The sequence below is a fragment of the Eschrichtius robustus genome, chromosome 13 (assembly GCF_028021215.1).
Source record: "Eschrichtius robustus isolate mEscRob2 chromosome 13, mEscRob2.pri, whole genome shotgun sequence".
Classification (NCBI taxonomy): Eukaryota; Metazoa; Chordata; class Mammalia; order Artiodactyla; family Eschrichtiidae; genus Eschrichtius; species Eschrichtius robustus.
Window position 1 is genome coordinate 12,287,479 of NC_090836.1, and position 27,153 is coordinate 12,314,631.

General features: G+C 39.6%; 3 protein-coding genes across 7 annotated transcripts in view; 1 reads left to right on the forward strand and 2 right to left on the reverse strand.

The window, feature by feature from the left end:
• Positions 1–22,012, reverse strand: part of GUCY2C (guanylate cyclase 2C) — a 115,739-nt gene extending 93,727 nt beyond the window's left edge. For 2 of the 5 annotated variants that reach the window (XM_068560129.1, XM_068560124.1), the window contains exons 1-2: positions 21,922–22,012; positions 21,199–21,341 (exon numbers count right to left, since the gene is read on the reverse strand). The gene's annotated coding sequence lies outside the window, so the exon portion shown is untranslated. Of the gene's footprint in view, positions 1–20,644; positions 20,726–20,881; positions 21,008–21,198; positions 21,342–21,921 lie in introns of those variants that run through there. The other 3 variants (XM_068560128.1, XM_068560126.1, XM_068560127.1) reach the window with 3 other exon arrangements.
• Positions 21,623–21,934, reverse strand: H4C16 (H4 histone 16). Its single transcript, XM_068561548.1, has one exon. It carries the CDS (start codon positions 21,932–21,934, stop codon positions 21,623–21,625), a length of 312 nt encoding a protein of 103 aa, XP_068417649.1.
• A 2,145-nt stretch (positions 22,013–24,157) lies between the features above and the next one.
• Positions 24,158–24,834, forward strand: H2AJ (H2A.J histone). Its single transcript, XM_068561520.1, has one exon. It carries the CDS (start codon positions 24,299–24,301, stop codon positions 24,686–24,688), a length of 390 nt encoding a protein of 129 aa, XP_068417621.1. The 5' UTR covers positions 24,158–24,298; the 3' UTR covers positions 24,689–24,834.
• The last annotated feature ends 2,319 nt before the right edge of the window (positions 24,835–27,153 follow it).

Sequence of the window (27,153 nt, forward strand, 5' to 3'; positions counted from 1 at the left end):
CTTTTTATTTTGAGGTAATTGAAGACTTACATACAATTCTAAGAAATAACAGAGAGATCCCATGGATCCTTTACCCAGTTTATCTAATGGTAACATCTTGCAAAACTATGGTACAATATCACAACCAGGATATTGACACTGACAGAGTGAAGAATCTCTCAAGTTGTTCTTTCATAGCCATACCCATTTCCCTCCTGCCATCCCCATGAGAACCTCTAGCAACCACTGACTGATATGTTCTCAATTTCTATATACTTCTTTTAAAAATGTTATATAAATGGAAATACACAGTATATAACCTTTGGGGATTGGCTTTTTTTCACTCAGTATAATTCTACGGAAATTCCTCAGGTTGTTGTGTACCTTAGTAGTTTATTCTTTTTTATTGCTGAGTAGTATTCCATGGTATAGATGTACTATAGTTTGTTTAGCTGTTCATTCATTTAAAGACATCTGGGTTGTTCCAGTTTTGGACTGTTACAAATAAAGCTTCTGTGGACAATCATGTACAGGTTTTTCTGTGGATATAAATGTTCATTTCTCTGGGATAAATGCTAGTGAGTACAATTGCTGGGCAGCATGGTAGCTGCATATTTAGTTTTGTAAGAAACTGCCAAGATGTTTTCTAGAGTGCTGTACCACTAAATTCCCACTAGCAATCTATTAGTGATCAGTTTCTCTGCATTCTCATGAGCAGAGAATGTTAGTGTGGTCACTATTTTTAATTTTAGCCATTCTAACTGGTGTATAGTGATAGCTCATTGTGGTTTTAATTTTCATCTCCCTAATAGGTATTGATGTTGAACATCTTTTCATGTGCATATTTGTCATTTGCATATCTCCTTTGGTGATATGTATGTTTATGTCTTTTGCCCATGATTGTCTATTCTTTTACAGTTGAATTTTGCGAGTTCTTTATATATTTTTACATACTACTCTTCTGTCCAATATGTGATTTGCAAACATTTTGCCCAGTCTGTAGTTTATTTTTTCATCCTCTTTTCAAAGGGTCTTTCACAGAAAAAGAGTTTTTAGTTTTAAGTCCAGTTTATGGAACTCTTTTATGGATAATGCTTTTGTGCCAAGTCTAAGATTCCTTTGCTTAGCCTTAGATCCCAAAGGTTTTCCCCTACTTTTAAAAAATAGTTTTAGGGGGCTTCCCTGGTGGTGCAGTGGTTGAGAATCTGCCTGCCAATGCAGGGGACACGGGTTCGAGCCCTGGTCTGGGAAGATCCCACATGCCGCGGAGCAGCTGGGCCCGTGAGCCACAATTACTGAGCCTGCGCGTCTGGAGCCTGTGCTCCGCAACAAGAGAGGCCGCAATGGTGAGAGGCCCGCGCACCACGATGAAGAGTGGCCCCCGCTTGCCGCAACTGGAGGAAGCCCTCGCACAGAAACGAAGACTCAACACAGTCATAAATAAATAAATAAAAAGAACGTGAATTTCAAAAAAAAAAAAAAAAATAGTTTTAGGGCTTCCCTGGTGGCGCAGTGGTTGGGAGTCTGCCTGCCGGTGCAGGGGACGTGGGTTCGAGCCCTGGTCTGGGGGGATCCCACGTGCCGCGGAGCAACTGGGCCCGTGAGCCACAACTGCTGAGCCTGCGCGTCTGGAGCCTGTGCTCCGCAATGGGAGAGGCCGCGGCAGTGGGGGGCCCGCGCACCGTGATGAGGAGGGGCCCCCGCTCGCTGTAACTGGAGAGGGCCCTCGCGCAGAAACGAAGACCCAACACAGCCAAAAATAAATAAATAAATTTATAAAAAAAAAAATAGTTTTATAGTTTTAAATTTACATTTAAGTCTATAATCTATTTTGAGTTAATTATTTTAAGTGAGACTGAGATGGAGGGTCGTTATTCATTCATTCACTCATTCATTCATTCCTTTATTTGCCTATGGATGTCCAATTGCTTCAGTATCATTTGTTGAAAGGCTATCTTTCCTCCATTGCATTGCTTTTGCAGAAAGAGAAAAACAAATACTGTATGCTAACAAATATATATGGAATCTTAAAAAAAAAAAAAGGGTTCTGAAGAACCTAGGGGCAGGACAGGAATAAAGATGCAGATGTAGAGAATGGACTTGAGGACATGGGGAGGGGGAAGGGTAAGCTGAGACAAAGTGAGAGAGTGGCATGGACATATATACACTACCAAATGTAAAATAGGTAGCTAGTGGGAAGCAGCTGCATAGCACAGGGAGATCAGCTCGGTGCTCTGTGACCACCTAGAGGGGTGGGATAGGGAGGGTGGGAGGGAGACGCAAGAGGGAGGGGATATGGAGATATATGTGTACGTATAGCTGATTCACTTTGTTATACAGCAGCAACTAACACAACCATGTAAAGCAATTATACCTCAATAAAGATGTTAAAAAGAATCATATTTGTGAAGATTTAGTTTTGGATTCTCTGTTCACTTGCAGAGATGTATAGATTTATCTTTCTGCCTTTAACAAAGTCTTTATGACTGTACCTATATAATAAGTCTTGAAATCAGGTAGACTGATTCTTCCTACTTTTCTTCTTTTTCAAAATTGTTTTAGCTGTTCTAGTTCCTGTGCCTTTCCACATAAATTTTAAGATAATATTGTTTATGCCTTCAAAAAATCTTGCCACTATTTTGATACAAATTGCACTAATCCTGTAAACCAACTTTGGAAGAACTGACATTTTTACTATGTTGCATATTCCAGTCCATGAACGTGTATCTCCATTTATTTGGGTTGTATTTGATTTCTTTCTCCAGAGTTTTCTAGTTTTCAGCATACAAGTAATATATGTGCTTTGTTAGATTTCAAAGTATTTCATTTTTTGAGTGATTAGAAATGGTGTTATATTTAAAATTTTGGTGTCCATGTATTCATTACTAGTACATAGAAATACAATTAATATTGATTTTGAATAGTGTAACTTTCACCTTGCTTTGTTTTCAGTCTTGGGGAAGAGAAGGGGAGAATTTAGTATTTCATCATCAAGTGTAATGTTAACTATAGTTTTGTTGTAGATGATTTTTGTCAAATTGAGGAAGTTTCCTTTTATTCCTTATTTTCTGAGAATTTTTATCATAATGGATCTTGAATATTGTCAAATGATTTTTTTGCATCTATTAATAATATTATGCAATTTTCTGTTGATATGATAGATTACATTAATTTTCAAATATTGAACCATCCTTGTTTCCTTGGAATATACCTAATTAATTACGTAGAATTCTTCTTCTATATTGTTGAATTATATTTGCTAATATTTTGATAAGGAATTTTGCCTCTATATTCATGAGGGATATTGGTCTGCAATTTTCTTCCTTCCTTTCTTCCTTTTCTTCCTTCCTTCCTTCCTTTCTTTCTTCCCTCCTTTCCCTCCTTCTCTCCCTCCCTCCTTTCTCCATTTCTTTCTTTCTTTCTCAGGATAATATTAGGCTTATAAAATAAGTCAAGAAGTATTTCCTTCTCTTCTATTATCTAGAAGAGATTGTTTAGAATTGGTATTAATTCTTTTAATGTTTTGTATAATTCTTGAGTGAAACCATCTGGGCCTGGATATATTTCTTTTGGGGGACTTTTTTAAGTTGTAAATTCAATTTCCTTAATAGTTATAGGTCTGGGCTTCCCTGATGGTGCAGTGGTTAAGAATCTGCCTGCCAATGCAGGGGACACAGGTTTCAGCCCTGGTCTGGGAAGATCCCATATGCTGCAGAGCAACTAAGCCCATGCACCACAACTACTGAGGCTGCACTCTAGAGCTCGTGAGCCACAACTACTGAGCCCACACACCACAACTACTGAAGCCTGCGCACCTAGAGCCCATGCACTGCAATGAGAGAAGCCACCACAATGAGAAGCCCATGCACCGCAATGAAGCGTAGCCCCTGCTCGCCGCAGCTAGAGAAAGCCTGCACGCAGCAACAAAGACCCAAGGCAGTCAAAAATAAATAAATAAAATAAATAAATTTATAAAAATAGTTATAGGTCTATTAGCATTATAGCATTATCTATTATCATTTTGGATAATTTGTGGTAGTTTGTACTTTTTGAGGAACTGACCCATTTCATTTAAATTGTCAAGTTCATGTGTATAGAGTTTGTTCCCTTACAATGATTCTAGTGTGTGCGGTCTGTAGTGCTAACCCTACTTTATTCTTGATATTGGTAATTTGTGTCTTTTCTCTTTATTTTTTAATCAGTCTTGCTAGAAGTTTATCAATTTTATTGATCTTTAAAAAAATCCACAGGGAATTCCCTGGTGCACCAGTGGTTAAGACTCAGGCTTTCAATGTGTGGACCCAGGTTTGATCCCTGGTTGGGGAACTAAGATCCCACAAGCCACATGGTGTGGCCAAAGTTAAAAAATTTAAAAAAATTAAAATTAAATAAAATTTTTTTAAAACCCATGGTTACATTGACTTTCTATACTGTCTTGCTGTTTCCAATTTCATTGATTTCTGCTCTTATCCTTAACATTTCCTTACATTTGTCTCCTTTGGATTTTCTTCGCTCTTTTTCTAGGTGAGAGCTTAGATTATTGATTTGAGGCTCTTCCCCTTTTCTAATATGTTTATTTAATTTTATAAATTTCCTTTTTAGCAATGCTTTAGCTATATCCAATAAACTTTGATATATTTTCATTTTCTTTCAATTCAACGCTCTTTTTATTTCCTTTCAGGTTTCCTTTTTGAAAGAGAACCATGAAGTATGTTGTTTAATTTTCAAACATTTGGAGATTTTCCTGTTTTCCTTCTGCTGTTGATTTTTAGTTTGATTCCATGATGGCAAGAGAACATGCTCTATATGATTTAAATTTTAAAAAATGTTTGGGCTTCCCTGGTGGCACAGTGGTTGAGAATCTGCCTGCCAATGCAAGGGACATGGGTTCGAGCCCTGGTCTGGGAAGATCCCACATGCCACGGAGCAGCTGGGCCCATGAGCCACAACTACTGAGCCTGCGCGTCTGGAGCCTGTGCTCCGCAACAGAGGCCGCGATAGTGAGAGGCCCGCGCACCGTGATGAAGAGTGGCCCCCGCTCACCCCAACTAGAGAAAGCCCTCGCACAGAAACAAAGACCCAACACAGCCAAAAATAAATAAATAAATTTATTTTTAAAAAAATGTTTGTTTTATGGCCCAGGATGTGGTCTATCTTAGTACATGTTCCTTGGGCACTTGAAAAGAATGTGTATTTTGCTATTTTGGGGAGGACTGTTTTATAAACGTTGATAAGATTCTGTTGCTTGATGGTGTTGTTGACTTCTTCTATATCCTTGCTGGTTTTCTGTCTAGTTGTTCTATCAATTATTGAAAGAGGGGTGCTGAAGTTTCCAGTTATAATTGTAGATTTGTCTATTTTTCCTTTCCCTTCTATTTGTTTTTGCTACACATGTTTTGCAGTTCTGCTATTTGATACATAAACATTTAGGATTGATATGTCTTCTTGGTGGATTGACCCTTTTATTATTACATTATATCCCTCTGGCTCTGGTGGGTTTTGTTTTGTTTCTCTGAATTCCACTTTATCTGATTTTAATATAGACACATATGCTTTCTTTAGATTAATGTTTGTGTGATATAAATTTTTACATCCTTTTACTTTCAATTTGCCTATATCTTTATATTTGAAATGAGTTTCTTATAGACATATAGCTGGGTCATGTTTTCCAAGTCCACTCTGCCAAGATTACTTTCAATTTGTTTCCTTGGACCATTTACATTTAATGTAATTATCGATATGTTAGGGAATAAGTCCACCATTTTTTATGTTTGTTTTCTACTTGTTCTCTGTTTTTGTGTTTCATTTTTATTGTCTTCCTGTGGGTTATTTGAACATTTTGTAGAATTCTATTTTGGTTTATTTGTAATGTTTTTGAGTGTATCTCTCTATATAATTTTTTAAATGGTTGCTCTAGGTGTTATATACACATAACTTATCACAGTCTACTGGTGTCATCGTTTGACCAGTTCAAATGAAGTACAGAATCCTGACCCTCCTTTATATCTCTTTACCCTCCCCATTCATAATATAATCTTATTAAATATTTACTCTACATATATTTAGAATCACACCAGATACATATTAAATTTTTGTCTCAATCATCAAACATAATTTAAGAAGTCCAAGAGAAGGGAGTCTACTGTAATTATTCATATTTTTGCTTATCATATTCTTTATTCCTTTGTGATGTTGTGATTCCTTCTTTCTGTTTCCTTTAAGTTTAGAGAACTTCTTTGAGCCATTATTTTAGAGTGGGTCTACTGGTGACAAATTCTGTTAGTTTTCCTTAATGAGAATGTCTTGATTTACCCTTCATTCTTAAAGTGCATTTTTGCTATATACAGAATTCTCGGTTGTCAGTTCTTTTCTTTCAGCATGTTAAAATTGTTGTGGCACTTCCTTCTGGCCTTCACAATTTCTGATGAGAAATGTGCTATCATTGGAATAGTTTTCCTCTTATATATAAGGTGTCACTTCTCTCTCACTGCCTTCAAGAATTTTTGTCCTTAGTGTTTGGAAGTTTGACTTTAATGTGCCTTGGTAGGATTTGGGGGGTTTTATACTCCTTGGAGTTTACTCACGTTGTTGAATCTAAGTTTATGTCTTTTGCCACATTTGGGACATTTCAGACATTAGTTCTTGGAATACTTTTGCAGCCCTCCTTTCTCTTCTCCTTTGACATTCTAATGACAAAAATGTTGGATCTTTTCTTATATTCCCACAAGTTCCTAAGGCTGTTTCTTGTTCTGTTTTCTTCCTATTATTCAGATTGGGTAATTTCTATTGTTCCATCTTCAATTTCACTAATTCTTTCCTCTTTCGTCTACATTTTGATTTTGTGCCTATCCACTGAGTTTTGATTTAAATTAATTTATTTTTTAGTTCTAAATTTTACATTTGATTCTTTTAACAGACTTTATTTTTTTACAGCAATTTTAGATTCACAGCAAAATTGAGCAGAAAATACAGAGAGTTCCCATATATTCATGGCCACCACACAGAATGCAGAGTCTTGTCCACTATCAACCTCACAGCATCATCACCACAGAGTGGTACATTTGTTACAATTGGTGAGCCTAATTTACACATTGTTATTACCCAAAGTCTATAGCTTACAGTTCACCCTTGATGCTGTACATTCTATGGGTTTGGATATAATGACAAGTATCAACCAACATAGTATCATACAGAATAGTTTCACTGCTCCAACAAATCATCTGTATAATTCTTTTTCACATCTTCTATTTCTTTGAAGAAATTTTATTTTTTCATTTGTTTCGAGTGTGTTCGTAACTTCTCATTAAAGTATTTTTATGATGGCTGCTTTAAAATATTTGACAGATGATTCTAACATCTCTATAATTTCAATGTTGGCATCTATTGATTATCTTTTCATTCACTTTGAGGCCTTTCTGGTTCTTGGTATAACATGATTTTCTATTGAAATTTGGACATTTGGATATTCTACTATGAGACTCTGAATTTTATTTTAACCTTCTGTTTTATCTGTCTTCTTTGGACATCACTCTGGCAGGGAAAGGGAGAGACATAGACTCATTGCTGCCAGGTAGAGATAGCAGTCTAGGTTATTCACTCATGCCTTCTTACAGCCCAGCAAGGGTGGAAATCTGAGCTCCTTTTCTGGTAGAGGTGGGGTGGGACTACAGTTTTTCTCTGGTATTTGGCTGGAGAGAGTTGTTATTGTCTAAAAGTTTTCTGTCTTGTTAGGCTTCCCTTTCCTCCAGCTAGAGAGCAGGCTTTTGTTGGGCTTGTTTTGTCTGCATTTGTTAGTGTTTCCAGTTTTCTAGCTTCTGCAGTTCCAAGACTGGGATCTACATGCCAAAAAGAAAACCCAGAAAACTCACCACTTTGTTGTTCATTGGATTCTGAGTTCCCTTGTCAATCTGTCTTTTTCTCTCCACCTTTTAGAGTCTTCTTTTATTTGCTTTATATATAGTGTCCAGGGCTTTGGTGTACTTAGCAGGAAGAACATGGCAAACTACATCTACCCTACTATTTTGGAAGTGGAAATCTACTATTGAATTTTGTCTTTAATTTTCTTCCTTTACACCATGACTAGATTGGCTCCCAGATCCTATAACTGAGCAATAAACAGTTAAAGACCTGAGACGGCAGGAGTTGTCCAAGTTTGTGAGGGAAAGAGAAAGGTGGTTAGCCTTAAATGGCATTATTGGCCCAGTGCAAAGCTGTTCTGTAAGTATGAGGGTCACAGAAAGGAAGAGGATAATAAGGAAAGTGCACGATGAATATTTATCTGTATATCTTCTTTACAATGTGGGAGGAGTGTTTGAACTGTGAGTAATGCAATTAAGTCTCTTCTTTTGTCAAGAAACTGTATTAGTCTAATTTATATATGAAACAGAGAACTATTTTGTACACAAATTGAATTTTGTATTACTAGTGCAACAATCAGAAGATAAAAGGAAAGAGAAGACAACTTCATACTTAGGTATCTAAGATTCTGTAAGCTTTTCCAGAATCAAATTAAGGTAAGTAATTAAAGCTTTGATTTCATAGCAAAGTATTTTGCAGAAAGTTATTTAAATAATTTACATCCATTATTTTTTTTTAAACATCTTTCATTATTTTTTAACTATCAGAACAACTCAGTCAAGGTAAGAATAAGCCCAGCTTAGTTTATGTCAAAATTGATGGATTAATAACTAATAAAGTTTACTAAAGTGAGATATCCATTAGAGATTAGCTCATGAAAATATTTAATACAGAATAAACTGCCACACGGGTAAAAAAAAAAAAAATTATCTTTTTTTTCACTGTAACATGTCACACTTCCTTTCACTTTCCTTTGGCAGCAGAAGAAAGCTGAAGAGGAGGTGGTATCGGTAAGTAATATAGAAGATATGAGAAAGATTGCTGGAAATACTCCCACCTGCTGGAAGAAGGAGGAAAATGCCAGACTTTTAAAAGCTGCCACTGAAATTTGATCTCTGCTGCTAAAGACATCTATAATGATTATAAGGCCCATCCCTCCTTTTTCCTGGCAGAACCACAATTTGTACAGCTATCTGCTAATTCTCATGCTAACATGAGCTTCTGGGAGGCTCGGCTCCTCCCCTGCTCCAGGAGGTGACTCCTAATTAACTGATTCAGTCGCAATGGTCCCATTGCCTTTGTAATGATGAGCTTAGGCATGGCCATGTGACTTTATTCTGGCAAGTGAAACATGTGGGAAGGTTTTTTAGGGATCTCTGAAGAGGTTTCTTTGCTCTTAAAAAGGAGTTATGAGTTAAGAGATGGTCTTCATCTAACTCAAGACTCCAAATGCTGTCTATATGCTGATGACACCTAAATACATGTATTTCTAACCTTGACTTCTCCCCTAACCTCAAGAATTTTATATATAACTGCTGACTTGACATTTCCACCTGGATGTTTAATACATATTTTAAATTTCTCATGTCCAAAACAAAACTGCACTACTGTTTTCCTCAGCTCCTCTCTCCAATCTTGCTCCTCCCCAAGTCATCCTCATCTCAGTAATTATAACTCTACTCCTCTACCACTCTACTTTCTCAGGCCCTCCTTTTTTTGTTGTTAATAATAATAATACCACTTTTAAAAAATTTATTAGTTAATTAATTAACTTTTGGCTGCACTGGGTCTTCATTGCTGCACGTGGGCTTTCTCTAGTTGCGGTGAGCAGGGACTACTCTTTTGTTGTGGTGCGTGGGCTTCTCATTGTGGTGGCTTCTCTTGTTGCGGAGCACGGGCTCTAGGTGCATGGGCTTTGGTAGTTGTGGCACGCGGGCTCCGTAGTTGTGGCTCGCAGGCTCTAGAGCACAGGCTCAGTAGTTGTGGCACACGGGCTTAGTTGCTCTGTGGCATGTGGGATCTTCCCAGACCAGGGCTCGAACCCATGTTCCCTGCATTGGCGGGCGGATTCTTAACAACTGTGCCACCAGGGAAGTCCTCTCAGACCCTCCTTGATTCTTCTTTTTCTTTTATACCCTACATCCAATTCCTCTCTAATTTCCAATATGTTGGTTCTACCTTCAAAATACATTTAGAATCAAATTACTGCCGTTGGTCCAAACTATCATCATCTCTTGTATTCTTGCCCCCTACAGTTTATATTCCTCACCACCAACAAACTAGCTCTTTTAAATTATAAGTCAGATCATATTACTCCTCAGCTTAAGATCCTCCAGTGGATCCCCATCTCATTCAGAATAAAGGGCAATGCCCTTCCAGTATCTTAAGCCAACAGACCCTCTGACTGCATCTCCTCCCAGTCTTTCTTTAGCCAACTCTGCTTGACCTTCACTGGCCATCTGGGTATTCCTTGAACATACAAGGCATGCATTATGGTCTGAATATTTGTGACCTCCAAAATTCATATGTTGATGCTCTACCCCTCAATATCATGATTTTTGAAGGTGAGGCCTATGGGAGTAAAGTGAGGTTAGATGAGGTCATGACGATGGGGCCCTCATGATGGGATTAGTGCCCTTATAAGAAGAGACACCGGAGAATTTGCTGTCTCTCCCCATGCATGCACAAGGTCCTTCTAGAATTCAAAACTTGGATATATACTTGGCATTTAATGTGGCATGATTTTCAAATTAATCTCCAACTAAAACCATGGCTTCATTTGTTTCTTCCTGGCAACAATCTCTTTGGTTGGTGACAGAAGCAAATTTCACTGAAAAACCCCAATTCACCACACATCGGGAATTAGTGTTTCAGTGGGTCTGAATATATGTAACCTTATCAAAGACAATGTCTTTCTGAAGAGATCTAGACAGATTGAAGGTGCTGTACTGGGTTGTATCTTTCCTATGAGATAGTATTGGAGATAATACTGAAGTATTAATATGCACTGGTAGAGGTAATTAATGACCAAGCAGAAATTAAAATTCCTTATAAACAGTTCACAGATAACAATAAAAGGGAAATTTTACATGCTTCTGGGTAATTACTACATTACTCTCACTAAAATTATAAATTGCTGTTTCTCAAAATGGATATTAAAAAAAAGTTAACAAAGTAATATGAGTATGTGGTATCAAATCAAATAGAAAAAAAAGTTATGATGTCCTTACAGATATCTCAGCCCCACTTCACATAGGAATTTTAAGTTCAGTCCCCTTTTTTGTAAGGTGAGAATATTATTGCTTCTATCATTTCCTCTATGGTTCCTTCATATCTTTCACTCCAACAGTGTAAAAGTTATATTGTCCAGATTGCTAACAGTTACATTCTACTCTGCAAAGACCAAGGGAAAAAAAGCCTGCCATGTGACTAGCATAAGAATCTAGGTTCTGGTATCCATTTTGCATGAAGCCAAATAAAAATTCTAACTCTATGCCTCTGGAACTAGAAAAAGAAGAACAAACTGAGCCCAAAATTAGCAGAAGGAAGGAAATAATAACGATTAGAGCAAAAATAAATGAAACTGAGAACAGAAAAACAACAGAAAAGATGAACCAAACTGAGAGCTGGTTCTTTGAAAAGATAAAGAAAATTGACAAACCCTTAGCTAGACTAACCAAGGAAAAAAGAGAGAGAATCCAAATCAACACAATTATAAATGAAAAAGGAGACATTACAAATGATACCACAGAAGTGCAAAGGATCATAAGAGACTACTGTGAATAACTATATGCCAACAAAATGGACAACGTAGAAGAAGTGAAAAAGTTCTTAGAAACATACAACCTACCAAGACAGAATCAGGAAGAAACAGAAAATCTGAATAAACCAATTTCTAGTAAGGATATTGACTCCGTAATCAAAAATCCCCCAATGAGAATGAAAGAAAAGAATTATATGATTATCTCAATTGAGGCAGAAAAAGCATTTGACAAAATACAGCAACTGTTTATGATAAAAACAATCAACAAATTAGGTGCAGAAGGAACATATCTCAACAAAATAAAGGCCATACATGAGAAGCCTAGAGCAAACATCATACTCAGTGGTGAAAGGTTAAAGTCCTAGCTAGAGCAATCAGGCAAGAAAATAAAATAAAAGTTATCAGAATTGGGAAAGAAGTAAAATTATTTCTACTTGCAGATGAAGACGCAACCAAAAAACTGTTAGAATAAATGAATTCAGTAAAGCTGCAGAATATAAAATGAACATAGAAAAATCAGTAGCGTTTCTATACATAAACAACAAATTTTCTGAAAAAGAAATAAAGAAATTAATCCTATTTACAATAGAATCAGAAACAATATAATACTTAGGAATAAATTTAACCAAGGAGGTGAAAGAATTCTATTCTGAAATCTGTAAGACACTGATGAAAGACATCAAAGAGGACACAAATAAATAGAAAGGTATCCCACATTCATGGACTGGAAATATTAATATTGTTAAAATGTCAATACTACCAAAAGCCATCTATAGATTTGGTGCAATCTCTATCAAGATTCCAATGCCATTTTTTACAGAAACAGGAAAAAACCTCCTAAAATTTATATGGAACCATGAAAGATCCCAAATAGCCAAAGGAATCCTGAGAAAGAAGAACAAAGCAGGAGGCTTTTCCTGATTTCAAGCTATCCTATAATACTATAGTAATTAAAACAGTATGGTACTGGCATAAAAACAGACAAATAGACCAATGGAAAAGAACTGAGTGCCAGATATAAACCCAAGCATAAATGGTTAACTAATATTTAACTAGGGATTCAAGAATACTCAGTGGAGAAATGACAATCTCTTTAATAAATGTTGCTGGGAAAATTGGATATTCATGTAAAAAGATGAAAATTGATCCCTATCTTATACCACTCCCCCAAATTAACATGAAATGGATTAAAGACTTAAATGTAAGATCTGAATCCATGAAACTCCTAGAAGGAAACGTAGGAAAAAAGTTCCTTAACATGGGTCTTGGTCATGGTTTTTTTGTAAATCACACCTAATGGGCAAAAAATAAACAAGTGGAACTGCATCAAACTAAAAAGCTTCTGCACAGCAAAAGTAACTCTCAACAAAGTGAAGAAAACCTACAGAATGGGAAAAATATTTGTAAACCATATATCTCAGAAAGGGTTAAAATCCAAAATACATAAAAAGCTCATAAAGCTGAAAAGCAAAAAAGCAACTAATTCAAATAAAAAATGTCAAAAACCTGAATAGACATTTTTCCAAAGATACACAAATGGCCAACTGGTACATGAAAAGATGTTCAACATCACTAGTCACTAAGAAAATGCAAATTAAAACCACAATGAGATATCACCTCACGCGTGTTAGAATGGCCGTCATAAAAAAGACAAGAGATAACAAATGTTAGTGTGGACGTGAAGAAAAGGGAACCCTAGTGCATTGTTGGTGTGATTGTAAATTGGAGCAGCCACTATGAAAAACAATATGGAGTGTCCTCAAAAAATTAAAAATAGAACTACCATACAATTCAGCAATTCCACTTCTTAGAATATATCCAAAGGAAATGAAAACACTAACTTGAAAAGATATCTGCACCAATGTTCATAGCAGCACTATTGCAATAGCCAATATACGGAAATAACCTAAGTGCCCATTGATGGATGAAGGATAAAGAATGGAATATTATTCAGCCATAAAGAACAGTGAAATCCTACCACATGTGACAACACGGATGAACCTTGAAGGCGTTATGCTAAGTGAAATAAGTCAGACAGAAAAAACAAATACTGAATGGTCTCACTTATATGTGGAATCTAAAAAACAAAAAAAACAAACAAACACACCAAACTTATAGAAAACAGAAAAAGAGATCAGGGATCAGATCTGTGGCTACAGAAGAGGAGTGGTGGGAGGCGGAATTGGAGGAAGGTGGTCAAAAGGTACAAACTTCTAGTTATAAGATAAATAAGTACTAGGAATGTCATGTACAACACGATGACTATAGTTAACACTGCTGGATGATATACAGTTATTCCTTGAACAACATGGGTTTAAAATGCACAGGTCCACTTACACATAATTTTTTTTCAATAAATATGTATTACAGTACTATGATCTGTGGTTGGTTAAATCCACTAATTTGGAACTGAATGAGGAGGCCAACTGTAAAGTTATAGGAGGATTTTCAACTGCACGGGGGTTGGTGTTCCCAACCTCTGAGTTGTTCAAGGTCAACTGCATAGGAGAGTTGTTAACAGACTAAATCCTAAGAGTTCTCATCGTGAGGAGGATTTCTTTTCTTTTTATTGTATCTATATGAGATGATGGTTCTTAACTAAACTTATTGTGGTGATCATTTCACAATATAGGCAAATCAAACCATTTGTGATGTATGTTAATTATTTCTCAATAAAACTGAGAAAAAGAAATAAATTGACATAATCCAGAACAACACCAAAAAAGCTCAAGAAAGATATGGATAAAACCATGTTTGATCATACCACAATAAAATATTTAATCATAATTTTTTCTTATTTTAAAAATAATATGTTTACCTCAGAAAATTTTAAAATATGTTTATATTATACATGTTTTGTGGCCTCTGCTTTAAGATGGGACAATTCAGAGTTATAATTCCCTCTCCAGAAACTCTTGTGGATCAGACCAAGGCTAGACTTTACCTGCCCTTGGAAACAACTTCCTTTCCCTACCTGGCTTCCACTGTGCCCTCACATTTTCTTGAAAAGCACCCCCTCAGTAAATCATCTGCACCCAAGCCCTGTCTTAGGCTCTGCTTCAGGGAAAGCAGTTCCCTAATGTGAAGAATAGGTTGAGTCAGTAGATTGAAAAGCAGTTACCACAGTAATGGAATACAAGAACAAAATAGCTTCAAACATATCCTGGTAAAATGACTGAACTCCACGGATAAAAATAAAATCTCACAAATAATAAATGAATAAAGGCCAGTGAACGAGCATGGGACTTCTTAGCTGCACATTGGAAGCTGATGGACCATGCAACACTATCCAGACTTCTGAGAAAAAAAAAGAGCTACAACTTAAGGGTCTATATATCATTAAGATAACATTTACCAGTCAGGGTGAAGGAAAGATATTCCTAGAGCTGCAAAATTTCATAGACTCTATTACCCACATACCTCACCTAAGGAAAATTCTTCAAAAGGGACTACTCAATTGAAAAATAAATCAGGGGACTTCCCTGGCAGTCCAGTGGTTAGGACTCCATGCTTCCACTGCAGGAGGCATGGGTTCAATCCCTGATTGGGGAAGATCCTGCATGCTGCATGGCTCAGCCAAAAGTAAAAAAAAAAAAAAGAAAAAGAAATCAGAACAGAGACTTCAAAATCAGGGAAGATGAAGAAGAGAACAAATAGTAGTGAGTTATGATTCCTGCAATGTGTATGTAACTAAGTCTGAGTAGATAATGATACAGTGATTGGGAATTTGTAATATAAATGCTAAATAATGATTCTTGGAAAAAAAAAAAAGGCACTCTGCAGGAGAAATCATAACAGTCTAGAATTAAAGTGCTAAATCATCTCAACAAATCTTTGGAGTTGACAGGGGATATAAAGAAGAAAATAAAACTATTAAAAAGGTGTTAACCTGAGAGTAAAGGCAGAAGGCGGGGAAGTACATATATTCTGAAATCTCCACTTTCTGAGGCAGGGGGAACAGTGAAGGGGCTGGATGTGCAAAAGCTGGTATTTTATAAAAAGGGTAAAGAAATATGGTTTAACTCTGCATGTCAAAAGAGAATGTAAAAAAAAAAAAAGAGAATGTAACCAGTAATAAAAAATACAGTATTACTTCTAAATTAACAGAGAAGAAAGGGGAATATACATTCTGCCAGTTTGGTATTACTTTGGGGCGATTAGTAATAGAAACCTGAAATAACAGGGTCTTACCGACGATACAAGTTTATTTTCTCCCTCATGCCCCTGAAAGTAGACCACTCAAGGCTGACAACAGTGGCTTCAAGAGGTCATCACTGTCCAGGCTCCTTTAATTTTTTTGTTCCAATATCCTGAATATTCGACTTCCTTTTTCAATGCCATCTCCTAAGTGCTACCCGGCCATGATTACTCCCACACTCCAAGTAGAAAAAGAGGAGGAAAAGGGAACTACAAAGGATCTGTCATCTGAGTTACCCTCCTTCTTAGTCAGGTTTCCCAGAAGCTCCACACACAGCTTCCACCAGCCATACAGCCCTCCTCTCACCACAGGGGCCTTGGAAATACCGTTTTTCTTCTGAGTGCATTATCACTCCCCCCAAAATTTAGGTTCTGGTATTAAGAACAAACGGGAGAATGGATAATGGATCAGTCACCAGTGATGTCTGCCACGGTGTCGTGATAAAACCAGTAGAAATAGCAAAAAGGAACAGCAATAGAAAAATATAAAGATGGAAAGAAAGAATCATGTTTATAGTTGTTTAAATGTTAAGGGACTGAATTCTATTAAAACCTAACTGTCAGATTAAGTTAAAAATATAAAACCACTATAAGTTGCAGAGAAACAAAATTATAGGAAAATCATTTCCTAAAAAGGCTGAACTCAGGCAGCACCTTCCTCCAGTTTCTTTATCTTATTCTTCAGTGAATAAACAAGAGTTTACGGCTTCCCTGGTGGCGCAGTGGTTAAGAATCCGCCTGCCAATGCAGGGGACACAGGTTCAAGCCCTGGTCTGGGAAGATCCCACATGCTGCAGAGCAACTAAGCCCACGAGCCACAACTACTGAGCCCACGTGCCACAACTACTGAAGCCTGGGAGCCTAGAGCCCGTGCTCCGCAACAAGAGACGCCACCGCAACGAGAAGCACGCGCGCCGCAACGAAGAGTAGCCCCCGCTCGCCGCAACTAGAGAAAGCCCGCACGCAGCAACGAAGACCCAATGCAGCCAAAAATAAATAAATAAAATAAATAACAAAACAAAACAAAAAAACAAAAACCCAAGAGTTTAGCAGCAATGATTATGACAATGAAGATGAGTAAAAATGATGCAGAATTGCAGGTATTTAATTGAAAATATAGAAGTATCTCTTTTTTATATATCTAGAATGCCTAACTCAAAGGTTTAGCAAATTGCAAGATTAATATAAGATTTCTCTCTAAGATAGCTTGCTTTTAATCAAATTTCATATATCCCATAAGAAAGTATTAGACACCAAGTACTTATTGTTATGCACGATTATAATCTTCAAGATAGTAAAGCAGTTGTTCAGATTTTGGGACATTATTATTTGAGTGAGCTCAAGGAAAAGAGTTTTGTGAAACATAACCTTAGAACACAAACTATGTAGGTATTTATGTATGTAAGTACAAAAATATTTAGGTAGAATTTTGGATTTGATAATAAGCAAACTTATTTCTTATTATCAGAATATAATCATTATCATAATGTTTAATGCCAGTTATTAAAGAATTACATAAAGGTAAACATCAACTACAATTTTTGTTTATTAGTGTTTAATAGTCCACATATGATATTTAAGGTAGCCCTTCTCTCCACCTGTCAGGCCACTTTGCTGACCAATAAAAATGGTCAAAGAATCTGAAAAGATAACCAAAACCATAACCTCCAGGGCAGGTCAAGGCAAATGGTTTACTAATAAATTTAAGGGACAGATAATTGTCATGGTATAAAATCTTTTCAGAAAATGAAAATATACGGAACAACTCATTTTAGTAAGATATGTTAACATATTATCAAATAGATAATTTTCCCAAAACATTAATAAGTGCCTATGAGTATTCCAAATTCTAGGTCAGACGTTCTAGGGGTACACATATGAATCAGATTCTTGCTTTCAAGGAGTTCACAGACTAGTCAGGGAAAATACATAAATTCAAATGCTGTAGTTAGTGAAATCCACTTACAGCAGTTTGGCAATCTACAGAATCTGAATGAACCTTCTAGCACAAACGCTGCATTATTATGGCCAGAAGAAAATAAGGAAAATCAAAGAACAAAAAATAAAAAATAAAAGGACAGTGAAATAACAACTGAAGGTGAGAGGTAAGCAAGCATCCACTCTAGGGTTGCAATGGAGAATAAATTTGTAAGGAGGCGAAGTAGAATATGAGCCTCTTCAACAAGCTGGGACACCCACAGGGTGCTAAAATGGTCACAGGTTGATAGCAGCATCCAGCCCAAAGGAGAAGAAAATGTTAATTTTCTGTGGAAGGCAGCAATGCTCAGTTAGCTCCTCAGGACTCCCACAGGTGATCTTCAACCATATGTTAGTTTAGAATATATATTTGCCAAATAAATAAAGACACAAGTCTTCATGTGTTGTAGACCACCATGAACTGACTGTGTTTATTAGTTCATTCTGACTGCCAAATTATATCACACCGTAATTTATTCATCCAGTCTCTTGTCCATGTGCAGCTGGTTTGTTTTTGCTACTGTGAAGAGCTCTACCAAGAACTTTAGTGAACATAAACCATGTACGTAAGTGCTATCATTTCCCTCAGATAAATATCCAGGAGTGGAATTGCTGGTTCGGCATAAATGTGAATCTATTTTCAAGTTCACAAGACAACGACAAAGTTTTGTTTCAAAAATAGTTGAATCACTTTATACTCCTACTAGTGTTACAAGAAATTCTGTGCAACACTTACTATTGTCATTTTAAAATTTTTTACCAATCTAGTGAATGAAAAATTGCATTGCGCTGTGGTCTTGATTTGCAATTCCCTGATGACTCATCAAACTGAACATCTCTTTCTATGCTTATTGGCCATGTTTTTCCACTGTCTTTCGCTCATTTTTCTGTTGGCTTGTTTGGACTTGGTTTCAATTTATATCCAACTGTTTACCTGGTCCATCACATTATTCTCAGGCAACAGGACAAATTAAATATCCAACATTAGAAGGTTTCCCAAATACATCATGCCTAGAAATTACTCTGGCATTTGTTCACGCTGTTTGTTCCCCAAGCTTGCTGTGGCCTTCTCCTTCCCCAAAGGGCCTTCAGCTCAGAACAAATGTTACCAGATCTTTGAAGACATCCCTAGGCCTGATAAAATTTGTTCTGTACACCAAGAGCATTTCATTCATGCCACTCCATTATAGCAAACCACATGTGTACCACATAGATGTCTTCCCCCTCCCTCGCTCTTTACTTGGAAAATAGAAGCTTCTTGATGGCTTATTTATCTCTGAATCTTCAAAAGTTAACAGTTCTTGGGACAAAAGAGGCATTAAATGTTCAAATTCAGAAGAGATGACTTTGCTACAGGATCTAATTTCAACAGCATTTCATTCACATTGTAAGAAAACCCTTATAGAACAGCTTTAAATTAAGTTCTTTAACAAACGTGTAGGAAGGCACTTTATTAGTCAACTTCAGAAAATCTCAGTCAGTTCTAATTTCAGATACCTTGCATTCTCAAATCATGTGACCCAGTTTTGGTTTGGAAAATGAATACTTCAGGACTGGATACTACCATGGGACTCATACTCACAGACAAAAACAAAAAATTTCTCGTGTTCAAATAATTTGGTCATATTTTATCAAGTACATAAAACATGAACAAAAACAAAAAAGCTGTGCTACAAGGGAAAATAAAGTTCTACTAGACAGGTTCAAAAAAATTGAGGCCACCATCAAAAATATAAACAAAAAATTAATTCCAAATAACTTAAATACTTAAAGAATAAAGATTTTAAATTATCATATGAATACTTATTTTCATGCTCCACTGCAGTCCCACCTTCATCCTCAATAATCTGATTCACACTAAATTGGGGATTTAATAAGTCCATTACCTATCTACTCAAATTCACTCATTCGCTCACTCAACAAATACAACGGCACAGAAGTGCGCCAGACCCTGCTGCTTCTTTTTAAGTAACTCAGGGGTTTTTTCACTTGAATTGAAGAAAGTTGAACTTATGGGACTGTCTCACTGCCCTAGAAATTTAATTAATACCAGCACCATGGATACACTTGAGTATGGAGTAGAAGAAAGCACTTAGAAGTGAAATGTCAGCAAATAGGGACGGGAGCCTCCCTGGCAGAGTCAGTAGCACATAAAGGTTAAGGTCAAAGGGTGCAGGATACAACAGGGCTGGGTTCAGATCCTGGCTCAGTTCTGCCCCCCACCGCGTATCAGTTTCCTCATCTGTAAAATGGTAATTAATAATGAATAATTCGTAAATTTGCTGGGGAATCAAATGCAATCATGGAATACACTTGTCCCGAAGTGTCTGATATTCAATAAATGATATGATGCCAGCCTCTGCTGAGGGAATACAAGAAATGCTTCCCTGGCTAGAGTACATATGAGATATATTGATATATCGCTTAAAATGAGATACACATACATCGCTGTCAAGGCTGGGAAATTACCCCAAAGCCAATCCAGGCAACCACCTCTAGGAAGCTAAGTGATTTCACGATGTCTAGACAAGCCGGAGCTGGAGGAGATCAGTTAAGGTGCATGGGATCACACCGCATTTGGGGGCCTTAAGCCCCTTCCCCATTTCCCTCATATAAACAGGTTAGTTAGGAGTGACAGAGCCAGGAGTCGAGCGAGGCCTTGAATGACTTCGGTTCCCGCCTCGCCCCGCTGGCCGCCCCTGCCTGCGGCATGCAGGTGGGGCCCCGTCTCCAGCTCCGCCGGCGACCCAGGAAAGCGCCCGCAAACGGACCGCTCCTTGCTCTCCCGGGAGGGATCACTGGGTAGGACTCCACGATTACACAGCTCTCTCGCCACACCCTTTTCACGGAACCCCTTAGAACCCAACTCACCTCCTCTCTCCTCTCCTCAGCCCCGCCCGCGATTCGGAAAACGACTTTTACTAGGAAGTGAGGGTTTATCTCCCGGCTGCTACTGGGCCACACGACCCTCTCTCCCGAGCAACAGCAGCGCATGGATGCTGGGCAGGACGCTGCCCTGCGCCCCGCCCACGCTGCCGGCAAATCCTGGATTCGCACCGCTAGGGGTTCGAGCACCGCCGCCGGGTACTCCGGCGTCGGGACGCTCACCTGTTCGGCGCGTCTATCTTTGTGCAGCTGACCCACGGGTAGCGCAGGGGCCGAGGGCTCAGGCCTAGCCTTGGACTTCGCCCACACGCGGCCACCCTGCATTCAGCGCCTGAGCTAGGTTACCCCTTACTCACAAAGTCAGTGAAAACATAAAATATTCACACCCGGCAGACTCCGGCGCGCCACACTAGGCCTGCACCTCGAGCTTTCCTATTGGACGCCGCGACATCGCGGTCTCAGAGACGGGGCGTGTCGCACCAGCGAGAACCGCCCCCTCTGACGCAGCCTATCCAATCGGAGGAGGATAACCGGCTCACCCTATTTGCATACAAGCCATTCTATATATGCTCAGGGCCCGAAGCTTCCTCCGCTAAGAAGCGTCTACCACTTCCAAGACGTGGGTTTCTTAGGGTAGCGAGTCTTCTCTCCCCAGAAGGAATCCAAAGTCGGCAGTCCGGCTCTGAAACAGAGAGCAAGGTCACTACTGCTCTGCACCGCATTTCCCAGGCTACGTTCTAAGCGCGGACGCTGGGTTCCCCGCCCGAGCTCTGCTGCTCTCACCTCCCCAAGCCTCAAGCCTAACCCCAATTCACCCGCTGGAGCAGCTGCAATCTAAACGCTTCATTTGAAGCACCTATCTGCACATTCACACGGCAGTTTAAGCACTACCAACTCTTTTCTTGACGTTTTGAGGGCCCTAAAAAGGGCCTCTGGGATCTGGAGATAAGCCGCAGGCACACCTCAGCCGCCGAAGCCGTAGAGGGTGCGGCCCTGGCGTTTCAGCGCATACACCACATCCACGGCCGTGACCGTCTTGCGCTTGGCGTGCTCCGTGTAAGTCACCGCATCACGGATCACGTTCTCCAGGAACACTTTGAGCACCCCCCGGGTCTCCTCGTAGATGAGGCCAGAGATGCGCTTCACACCACCACGGCGAGCCAGACGGCGAATGGCGGGCTTCGTAATACCCTGGATGTTGTCCCGTAAGACCTTCCGGTGGCGCTTAGCGCCTCCCTTACCCAGCCCTTTGCCACCTTTACCTCGGCCGGACATCTTTCACCACAACACGGCTAAAGCCAAAAAGCAAGTTACTGGTAGTTCTGTGAGCTGTGAATCTGGGCTTATAGTTCCTTCTAGCGGACCTGTTTGAAAACCTCAAGAAAGTGGGCGGAGCTATAGGCTCCAGGAGATTTCTTTCTTTCTTTTTTTTTTTTTTTAATTCCCTCCCTGTAAAATTTCTTGTTTGCTTATTTGGGAAAGTTTTTCTTATTTTTGCCATGAAATTGAGGAAAGACTCGATAAAATTTATTTTGCCTTTTCTCAACGCTTAAAAAACGGTAGGCCAGATCCAATGCGCGCTGGGTTTCCCTTCTTTCTTCCACCACCATGTTCGCCCCTCTCTGTCTCTCTCTCTCTCTCTCTCTCTCCCTCGCGCGCGCGGGAATTCTAATTTTATACTTTTCAAACGGAATGCTTACTCTTATAATACCATTCTCAGACTAATGTGAAAATCAATAGGAACCAGGAATACTTTGCTACATGTTAAATTTAAAAGCAGTTGCTTTACACCTGTGGATCTTTTAAAGTCACTAGTTGAGGTAGAGAAAATCTTTTAATGGTTCTTTTTTTCTCTTTCGGGGGCCCCGTGGAGAAAGAACTAAAATTCTTTCAAAAAGTCTAACCTTACCCATTCCCCCCCAATCCCCCCAGACTCTTCCCTTGAAGATTCTTCTGCACAGTTGGCAGACTTTACTGCCTCCGCCGCCTCCAGCCGAAGCGCGTTTTTTGCTTTTCAATCAAATAACTATTTCTGTGATTATTTAGTTAAAATACTGTAATATTCTTATTTCATTAAAACCCGAGGTTCTCACTTAAAAATTCAAAGTTCTTGTAAAATAATGGATGCCATGATCGTGGCTTTAAATAGTAATTTATACTGCAAATCTCCAATTAGGAGGCTCTCCATTCTTTTCTTAAGAGAATCCCTGAGCAAAAACGAAACTTTTGAGTAGTGTCGCCCCTCTAGGAGATAGAACTGTCTGTCTTCCCAAAAGGGTTTACTGCGATAAAAGGCAGCAGTATTCATAACTCTTTCCCAGGTACTTAACACCTTGAGGACGAATATTTTAGTAAATTGTGCTCCCTGTCCCTAGTCCTGACGAATAAGCCTTTCCAGCAGGAAAGCTTTATGGTAAATATCTATATATACCTAAATGCTTATTATTTACCTATCCTTACCCATCTCCACAGCACAAAAAAGTTACTGTTATTGTTGTTAAAGAAGAATTAAAAGAACCCTCAGAACACTGTCTGGATGGCTGGAAAAAAAAAAAAAACCTAAATAGTCAAATTGTACCACATGATTTTAATCCTTGACTCAAAGAAGAAAAGTCTTGAAGAGTCAGGATTCTTGTAATGGTAAAATAGGTTGGCTTTTAAATATTTACTAAGAAATCAAGGTTAGAACATTTTCAAGTTAGAGATCTCTCTTGTTTACAAGAATAAAAAGTGTCCATAATAATAATAATAATAATCTGTCAAAAATTGGGGGCATACCCTGCGACCTCAAGTGCTAGAGGCATTTCTTGCTTCAGGCCTTGTACTTTAGACGGAGTAGCTCTCCTTCTGGATTTTTCTGTTTCTTACCATGGTTTCTTAATTTTTTTTTAACTTTTTAAAAAATTAATTAACTTATTTTTGGCTGCATTGGGTCTTCGTTGTTGCTGCGTGCAGGCTTTTGTCTAGTTGTAGTGGGCAAGGGCTACCCTTTGTTGCCGTGAGCGGGCTTCTCATTGCAGTGGCTTCTTTTATTGCTGAGCATGGGCTCTAAGAGCACGGGCTTCAGTAGTTGTGGCATGCAGGCTCAGTAGTTGTGGCTTGCAGGCTCTAGAGCACAGGCTCTGTAGTTGTGGCACACGGGTTTAGTTGCTCTGTGGTATGTGGGATCTTCCCCGACCAGAGCTAGAACCTGTGTCTCCTGCATTGGCAGGCAGATTCTCAACCACTACACCACTAGGAAAGTCCGGTTACTTAATTCTTAAGACGTTATTTTCCTGGGAGTGAGCGAGGACGTAGAAACCGCAGGATCCAGTAAGTTCAACAGAACCCCTAAAGGCGGAGCAGTCGGGCCCAGGGTACTCATATGGGAGGTTATGTAAATGAGGGTTAGCAGTTTTTCTTTTGATTGGAGCAAGGTGAAGAAGGCGGTCCTTCTGCCAGCGCTCTAATTGGGAGAAGAGCCTGCCTGCCATTGGTCACCGGAGCCGAGGTTGTTGCCTCTCCCAATGGGAAGGCGCTGCCTAGTGTCAGCAAAGTGTTGGTGGAGGTAGTTCAGATGTGGTACGTCGCCCTCCCATTCTAGGAACTGGACTGCTGGGGTTTGTTTCAAGTAGCTGGAGGTTTAGGCGAGAGACAAACATGTCTGGTCGCGGAAAGCAGGGCGCCAAAGTGCGGGCAAAGGCCAAGTCCCGGTCCTCTCGCGCGGGCCTGCAGTTCCCCGTGGGCCGAGTGCACCGACTGCTGCGCAAAGGTAACTACGCAGAGCGAGTGGGAGCCGGGGCGCCGGTGTACCTGGCAGCGGTGTTGGAGTACCTGACGGCGGAGATCCTGGAGTTGGCTGGCAACGCCGCGCGGGACAACAAGAAGACCAGGATAATCCCTCGCCACCTGCAACTCGCCATCCGCAATGACGAGGAGCTAAACAAGCTGCTGGGGAAAGTGACCATCGCCCAGGGCGGCGTCCTACCCAACATCCAGGCCGTGCTGCTGCCCAAGAAGACGGAGAGTCAGAAGGCGAAGAGCAAGTGACCCTGACGCCGCCACAGGAGAGCTGGCTTCCCCAGCAAAGGCTCTTTCCATAGCCACCCCGCAGTGTTTTTGAATACGGTTGATGTTATGGAGGGCCGGCGCGACCTAGTGGGGAGATGGGCGGCGAGGGTCGGGGGCCAATAAAGTCGGTGAAAGTTGTCTGGTCGAGAGAACTGTGTAATCGCGGGGGCCTGACGGGTGACCCAGGGGGCAACCGGGAGGCCTTTGGAGGAGGTACTGGTGGGTCGGCTTGAGCCACTCTCTGGGCTGCTTTGGTCCGCAGGTCACCCTCAAGGCGGATAAGGGAGACCAGAAGGGACCCACTGGCCTGGAGGTGGGCAGAGTTGGGAACTCTCCCTCCTCGCCTGAAGGCGGAGGAGAGACAGAGTAGGTGCGAATGCGGCTGGGGGAATTATTTTTACGTTCCCTTCCCAGGGCCTTTGCTCCCCTGCCCTGTTTGGGCAGTTCAGGAACCTGTTCTAGGAGGGAGACGGTGGCTTCGAGCTGGTCTTGGGCAGGAAGTTGTCTCTCCGGCCATACTTTTCAAAAGGTAAAATAACTTGCCGTCTTGGAAGTGTGGCTCGGACGACACAGTGTCAACAGATTTTTCTTGGCCTGACAGCTGTTGTGTTTTCGGTATCAGATATTTTTATGTACACGCTTATGTTCACATTTCTTTAAAATGAAGGAAACATCCAGGAATATATGTAGTACGGAAGCATGAGTCACGAGGTTGGAAGTTTGTTCCCCTGACACTCATGTTGCAGAACAGTGCAGCACCTTTAGTCATGAGTTACATATGTTTATGAGCTTTAAAAATGATTTTCTCAAGTTTCTAGCTTCATAATGGTCTTATCTCCACCATATTAGATTCCTGTGGAAATGTAATTGGTTTGATTTTGCTTTATAACAACAAATCATCCTCTTGTCCCGTATGTTCTACCACTGGCCTGAAGTAATGACCTCATTCCAACAATGCCTACTGGGGTTGTGTTGCTTAATGGCACAGTAATGCTTTAATAAATATGTGAGATGTGAGAAAAGGCAAGGACAAATGATATAAATGCGGGGAGAAACACATTTCAGATCAGGAATTTGAAAGTTACACACTAGCAATCCTATTCTGTCCTTAATTGACCCTTCTCTACAAGCTTGGTCCTGGCCCTCATAGTCCACAAAAAAAGATCCCCGTTTAGATTTCACGTCTTCGGATTCATCTTTCCTGTGAGTCAGAGTTGAAGTCTTCTTGGAAAAAAAAAAAAAAAGACTATGTCTTCATCCTTGGTAGTATTGTAGTTGGGCCGTTTTCTCACATGGACTATCTTTATTTCTTCTCCAGTATTTATTGAGCGTCTCTATATGCCATGCACAGTACTAGGTGATGGGTGATGGGGGTGTAGCTGTAGATGAGACCAACTAGATTTTGACTCTTAAAGCTCACTTATTTGTTCAGTGTCCTGAAGACAGGACACTGAACAAATAAGTTACTATCAGAGAAAGAATTCCCCTTCAGCTTCCACTAGTACTTGTGTCTCTCTGTTGCTTGTGGAATGAATGTTGGGATTACTTCTCCCACGTGATCAAGATCGAAGGCCACACATACCCCTGTTAGGAGGCCTAAAGTAATGACCTCATTCCAACAATGCCTATTGGGGTTGTGTTGATTAATGGCACAGTAATGCTTTAATAAATATGTGAAATGTGAGAAAATACCAAGGGTATGTACCCAGGGCAGTTTCCAAGGTGTCCAGCTGTTTACTCCACTTACCACCTTCTATTCAGAAGGCTTCCTCATATGGAAAATAATAGTCATAATACCTATTTTAATGACTGAGATTGTTCCTTTATTGCATGCCAGATATTAGATGCTCAGTAAATTGAAAGAAGTACCATTTTCTACAGGGATATAGACTTACCTTTATAGGTTAGGGAATAGGTAACTGTAGTTAATATGATTTTGTTGTTTTTAATGCCCAATTATTAGGAATAGTTCTCATTGTTACCACTTTGTGGAGTGATGGGCAGTGGAGGAAAAAAAAGTGTATATCAGGTGCTGGTTTTGACATTTACGTCTTAATTTCCTAAGAACTTTGAGGCACATGAAAGATTATTACCAACTGGTAAAGAAATTAGGATAAGACATTTATAAGAAAAACTTTTCTTTTCCCTCTAATGATTCACAGGAGTCTAACCATGTTACCTGAAGATAAAAACAGGCCAGATACAAGGTACAGTGATGACCCCCATCTTCATGCTACCTCGACCACCACTGTCCCAGAGATTCTTAGGCTCCCCTTCAGTACTTCCCCTGCTGCAAGCTTCAGTCAGTCCCTCACCATTTCTGTTTTTGAGGGGTTTTTAAACCTGAATAGTTTATTGGCAGTTAAAAATGCATACCCCTTGCCAAATCAGTTCAGCCTGTGCATCTTTGATGCACAAACAGTTCTTGCTAATGTATGATTGTT